At 42.4% G+C, this 6,000-nt stretch overlaps 1 protein-coding gene across 1 annotated transcript in view; it reads right to left on the bottom strand.

The window, feature by feature from the left end:
* Positions 1-468: 468 nt before the first annotated feature.
* disc1 (DISC1 scaffold protein) overlaps positions 469-6,000 on the bottom strand; it is a 115,903-nt gene continuing 110,371 nt past the window's right edge. The window contains exon 15 of the mRNA XM_045213535.1: positions 469-3,872. Coding sequence (XP_045069470.1) covers positions 3,682-3,872 — 191 coding nt within the window. The 3' untranslated portion in view covers positions 469-3,681. The remainder of the gene's footprint in view (positions 3,873-6,000) is intronic.

Raw genomic sequence — 6,000 nt, 5'->3', positions numbered from 1 at the left:
CCAGCGGTTAGGGGAGGGTTTGGCCCAGCGGTTAGGGGAGGGTTTGGCCCAGCGGTTAGGGGAGGGTTTGGCCCAGCGGTTAGGGGAGGGTTTGGCCCAGCGGTTAGGGGAGGGTTTGGCCCAGCGGTTAGGGGAGGGTTTGGCCCAGCGGTTAGGGGAGGGTTTGGCCCAGCGGTTAGGGGAGGGTTTGGCCCAGCGGTTAGGGGAGGGTTTGGCCCAGCGGTTAGGGGAGGGTTTGGCCCAGCGGTTAGGGGAGGGTTTGGCCCAGCGGTTAGGGGAGGGTTTGGCCCAGCGGTTAGGGGAGGGTTTGCTCCGGGGGACTTTACTTGGCTCATTGCGCTCTAGCGACTCCTTGTGGCGGGCCGGGCACCTGCAGGCTGTCTTCAGTTGAACTGTGTTTACTCCGACACATTGGTGCAGCTGGCTTCCGGGTTAAGCGAGCGGGTGTTAAGAAGTGTGGCTTGGCGGGTCATGTTTTGGAGGACACATGACTCGACATTCACCTCTCCCGAGTCTGTTGGGGAGTTGCAGCGATGAGACAATCTCGTAATCATGAAATTGGGGCGAAGAATGGGGGTAAAAATTTACTAAAATAATACAATAAAATGCTATAAACCAATCGTAGTGTTATAAAACAATTAATATTTATCATCAAACACACACACTCTTCTGTGGTTAGCATTTAGCATCACACACACACACTTCTGTGGTTAGCATTTAGCATCTACTGTGGTTAGCATTTAGCATCACACACACTACTGTGGTTAGCATGTAGCATCACACACACACTACTGTGGTTAGCATTTAGCATCATACACACACTACTGTGGTTAGCATTTAGCATCACACACACTACTGTGGTTAGCATTTAGCATCACACACACTACTGTGGTTAGCATTTAGCATCACACACAGAATACTCTGATCTTTTAGAATGTTGCAGAAAACAGAAAACACAGAAACACTGTGGGATTGTCCTGTTGGTCCATTTGGTTCTTCTCTACTGTTGGTCCATTTGGTTCTTCTCTACTGTTGGTCCATTAAGTCCTTCTCTCCTGTTGGTCCAGTTGGTTCTTCTCTACTGTCACATATTACAGATGGAGCTGAGGTCTTATTGGAGACCCGATATACATCAACATCAATGTTCAACATTATTAGGATGGAATGCTCAACATTATTAGGATGGAATGCTCAACATTATTAGGATGGAATGCTCAACATTATTAGGATGGAATGTTCAACATTATTAGGATGGAATGTTCAACATTATTAGGATGGAATGTTCAACATTATTAGGATGGAATGTTCAACATTATTAGGATGGAATGCTCAACATTATTAGGATGGAATGCTCAACATTATTGGGGTGGAATGTTCAACATTATTAGGATGGAATGCTCAACATTATTGGGATGGAATGTTCAACATTATTAGGATGGAATGTTCAACATTATTAGGATGGAATGTTCAACATTATTAGGATGGAATGTTCAACATTATTAGGATGGAATGTTCAACATTATTGGGATGGAATGTTCAATATTATTGGGATGGAATGTTCAACATTATTAGGATGGAATGTTCAACATTATTAGGATGGAATGTTCAACATTATTAGGATGGAATGTTCAATATTATTGGGATGGAATGTTCAACATTATTAGGATGGAATGTTCAACATTATTAGGATGGAATGTTCCATATTATTGGGATGGAATGTTCAACATTATTAGGATGGAATGTTCAACATTATCAGGATGGAATGTTCAACATTATTAGGATGGAATGTTCAATATTATTGGGATGGAATGTTCAATATTATTGGGATGGAATGTTCAACATTATTAGGATGGAATGTTCAACATTATTAGGATGGAATGCTCAACATTATTAGGATGGAATGCTCAACATTATCAGGATGGAATGTTCAACATTATTAGGATGGAATGTTCAACATTATTAGGATGGAATGTTCAACATTATTAGGATGGAATGTTCAACATTATCAGGATGGAATGTTCAACATTATCACTATTAAAAGCTGTTCAGTCTGTTCTGATTCCTATAAAATGTTGAGAGGAAACCAGCATCTCCATCTCTTGTAGCAGTCAGAACATGTTGTTCTGTGTGTCTGCTGCCTATGGCACTGCAGCATCTCCATCTCTTGTAGCAGTCAGAACATGTTGTTCTGTGTGTCTGCTGCCTATGGCACTGCAGCATCTCCATCTCTTGTAGCAGTCAGAACATGTTGTTCTGTGTGTCTGCTGCCTATGGCACTGCAGCATCTCCATCTCTTGTAGCAGTCAGAACATGTTGTTCTGTGTGTCTGCTGCCTATGGCACTGCAGCATCTCCATCTCTTGTAGCAGTCAGAACATGTTGTTCTGTGTGTCTGCTGCCTATGGCACTGCAGCATCTCCATCTCTTGTAGCAGTCAGAACATGTTGTTCTGTGTGTCTGCTGCCTATGGCACTGCAGCATCTCCATCTCTTGTAGCAGTCAGAACATGTTGTTCTGTGTGTCTGCTGCCTATGGCACTGCAGCATCTCCATCTCTTGTAGCAGTCAGAACATGTTGTTCTGTGTGTCTGCTGCCTATGGCACTGCAGCATCTCCATCTCTTGTAGCAGTCAGAACATGTTGTTCTGTGTGTCTGCTGCCTATGGCACTGCAGCATCTCCATCTCTTGTAGCAGTCAGAACATGTTGTTCTGTGTGTCTGCTGCCTATGGCACTGCAGCATCTCCATCTCTTGTAGCAGTCAGAACATGTTGTTCTGTGTGTCTGCTGCCTATGGCACTGCAGCATCTCCATCTCTTGTAGCAGTCAGAACATGTTGTTCTGTGTGTCTGCTGCCTATGGCACTGCAGCATCTCCATCTCTTGTAGCAGTCAGAACATGTTGTTCTGTGTGTCTGCTGCCTATGGCACTGCAGCATCTCCATCTCTTGTAGCAGTCAGAACATGTTGTTCTGTGTGTCTGCTGCCTATGGCACTGCAGCATCTCCATCTCTTGTAGCAGTCAGAACATGTTGTTCTGTGTGTCTGCTGCCTATGGCACTGCAGCATCTCCATCTCTTGTAGCAGTCAGAACATGTTGTTCTGTGTGTCTGCTGCCTATGGCACTGCAGCATCTCCATCTCTTGTAGCAGTCAGAACATGTTGTTCTGTGTGTCTGCTGCCTATGGCACTGCTGTGTTTCAGCCTGGTTAAACTGACTACAACTGTCAAAAATATTTAGAAGATTCATGTGAAAATGTCTCCATATAGTAAAATAAATAATCTTCCAATGTTTTTCTCCCAAATCAGACTTGGACATAACTGATCTCATAAACCTATTTAGATATGACAAGATTTGTATCAAAGTTTCCTCCATTAATATATATATAAAATATCTTCCATTGTTACACATAACTGCAGAAATACAACTACTGCTGTTATATAGTCAAATCCCTCTGTAATTGTCAGGCAACACAACACTCATTGTTCAGGAGATGGAGCTACAGTAAAATGAATATGGTGGGGTCCTCTTTGCTGCAGAGCTGACGTCAACCTCACAGAGTCTGGCAGGTCCATGGGTTATAGGTCAGGGGTCAGGGGTCAGGGGTCAGTCAGGGTGCCAGAGAGGGAGGGCTCTCTGGGAGGGAGTGGTCATAGAACACAGGAGAAAACAGACACCCCCGTATCAAATCTCCCAGCTGTCACTGAAATACTGGTCTTCCTCCTCTTCCTCCTCCTCCTCCTCATTAAGCCGTGTCAGCATGGTGTGCAGAGTGTCCTTCACCTCCCTCACCTCCTGCTCCAGGGACAGTGGTGTTGTGGTTAAGGAATAGAACATAGCTGATATACTAACCCAAAAACAACCTCCCTCCCTCCCTAATAGAACATAGCTGATATACTAACCCAAAAACAACCTCCCTCACTCCCTAATAGAACATAGCTGATATACTAACCCAAAAACAACCTCCCTCCCTCCCTCCCTCCCTCCCTCCCTCCCTCTCTCTCTCTCTCTCTCTCTCTCTCTCTCCCTCCCTCCCTCCCTCTCTCTCTCCCTTCCTCCCTTCTCTGAGCAGATTTAGGATGGAGGTGGACATTGTAATATCCATGATAATATTCATAACGACTCTGATGAATCTGCTGGAACTGATGACAATTCATCACTTTCCTTCTTAATGAGGAGGCTGATTGGAAAGAAAATATGAATATGTTTCTCTCTCTCTGCCTCTCTTGGCTCCTATACAGTACATAGAGGTTGTTAAGATAATGGAAGGTAATGTATGAATATGTTTTTCTCTCTCTCTGCTTCTCTTGGCTCCTATACAGTACATAGAGGTTGTTAAGATAAGGGAAGGTAATGTATGAATATGTTTTTCTCTCTCTGCTTCTCTTGGCTCCTATACAGTACATAGAGGTTGTTAAGATAAGGGAAGGTAATGTATGAATATGTTTTTCTCTCTCTGCTTCTCTTGGCTCCTATACAGTACATAGAGGTTGTTAAGATAAGGGAAGGTAATGTATGAATATGTTTTTCTCTCTCTGCTTCTCTTGGCTCCTATACAGTACATAGAGGTTGTTAAGATAAGGGAAGGTAATGTATGAATATGTTTTTCTCTCTCTGCTTCTCTTGGCTCCTATACAGTATATAGAGGTTGTTAAGATAAGGGAAGGTAATGTATGAATATGTTTTTCTCTCTCTCTGCTTCTCTTGGCTCCTATACAGTACATAGAGGTTGTTAAGATAAGGGAAGGTAATGTATGAATATGTTTTTCTCTCTCTGCTTCTCTTGGCTCCTATACAGTACATAGAGGTTGTTAAGATAAGGGAAGGTAATGTATGAATATGTTTTTTCTCTCTCTCTGCTTCTCTTGGCTCCTATACAGTACATAGAGGTTGTTAAGATAAGGGGAAGGTAATGTATGAATATGTTTTTCTCTCTCTCTGCTTCTCTTGGCTCCTATACAGTACATAGAGGTTGTTAAGATAAGGGAAGGTAATGTATGAATATGTTTTTCTCTCTCTCTGCTTCTCTTGGCTCCTACACAGTACATAGAGGTTGTTAAGATAAGGGAAGGTAATGTATGAATATGTTTTTCTCTCTCTGCTTCTCTTGGCTCCTATACAGTACATAGAGGTTGTTAAGATAAGGGAAGGTAATGTATGAATATGTTTTTCTCTCTCTGCTTCTCTTGGCTCCTATACAGTACAGAGGTTGTTAAGATAAGGGAAGGTAATGTATGAATATGTTTTTCTCTCTCTGCTCTCTTGGCTCCTATACAGTACATAGAGGTTGTTAAGATAAGGGAAGGTAATGTATGAATATGTTTTTCTCTCTCTGCTTCTCTTGGCTCCTATACAGTACATAGAGGTTGTTAAGATAAGGGAAGGTAATGTATGAATATGTTTTTCTCTCTCTGCTTCTCTTGGCTCCTATACAGTACATAGAGGTTGTTAAGATAAGGGAAAGTAATGTATGAATATGTTTTTCTCTCTCTCTGCTTCTCTTGGCTCCTATACAGTACATAGAGGTTGTTAAGATAAGGGAAGGTAATGTATGAATATGTTTTTCTCTCTCTCTGCTTCTCTTGGCTCCTATACAGTACATAGAGGTTGTTAAGATAAGGGAAGGTAATGTATGAATATGTTTTTCTCTCTCTCTGCTTCTCTTGGCTCCTATACAGTACATAGAGGTTGTTAAGATAAGGGAAGGTAATGTATGAATATGTTTTTCTCTCTCTCTGCTCTTGGCTCCTATACAGTACATAGAGGTTGTTAAGATAAGGGAAGGTAATGTATGAATATGTTTTTCTCTCTCTCTGCTCTTGGCTCCTATACAGTACATAGAGGTTGTTAAGATAAGGGAAGGTCATGTTTCAACCTTGTTTTAGGTTTTGTCAGGGTTCATCTCCCTACATGCCGCCTGACAACACATTTCCCACAATCTACCTGTCCCAAATGATCCTCTGGTTCTTTCTCTGTAGAGTGACAGAGTGGTCAAAGAGAACC

Source organism: Coregonus clupeaformis, unplaced genomic scaffold (assembly GCF_020615455.1).
Source record: "Coregonus clupeaformis isolate EN_2021a unplaced genomic scaffold, ASM2061545v1 scaf0122, whole genome shotgun sequence".
In the NCBI taxonomy this organism is placed as follows: Eukaryota; Metazoa; Chordata; class Actinopteri; order Salmoniformes; family Salmonidae; genus Coregonus; species Coregonus clupeaformis.
This window is presented reverse-complemented; position numbering and strand designations above follow the sequence as displayed.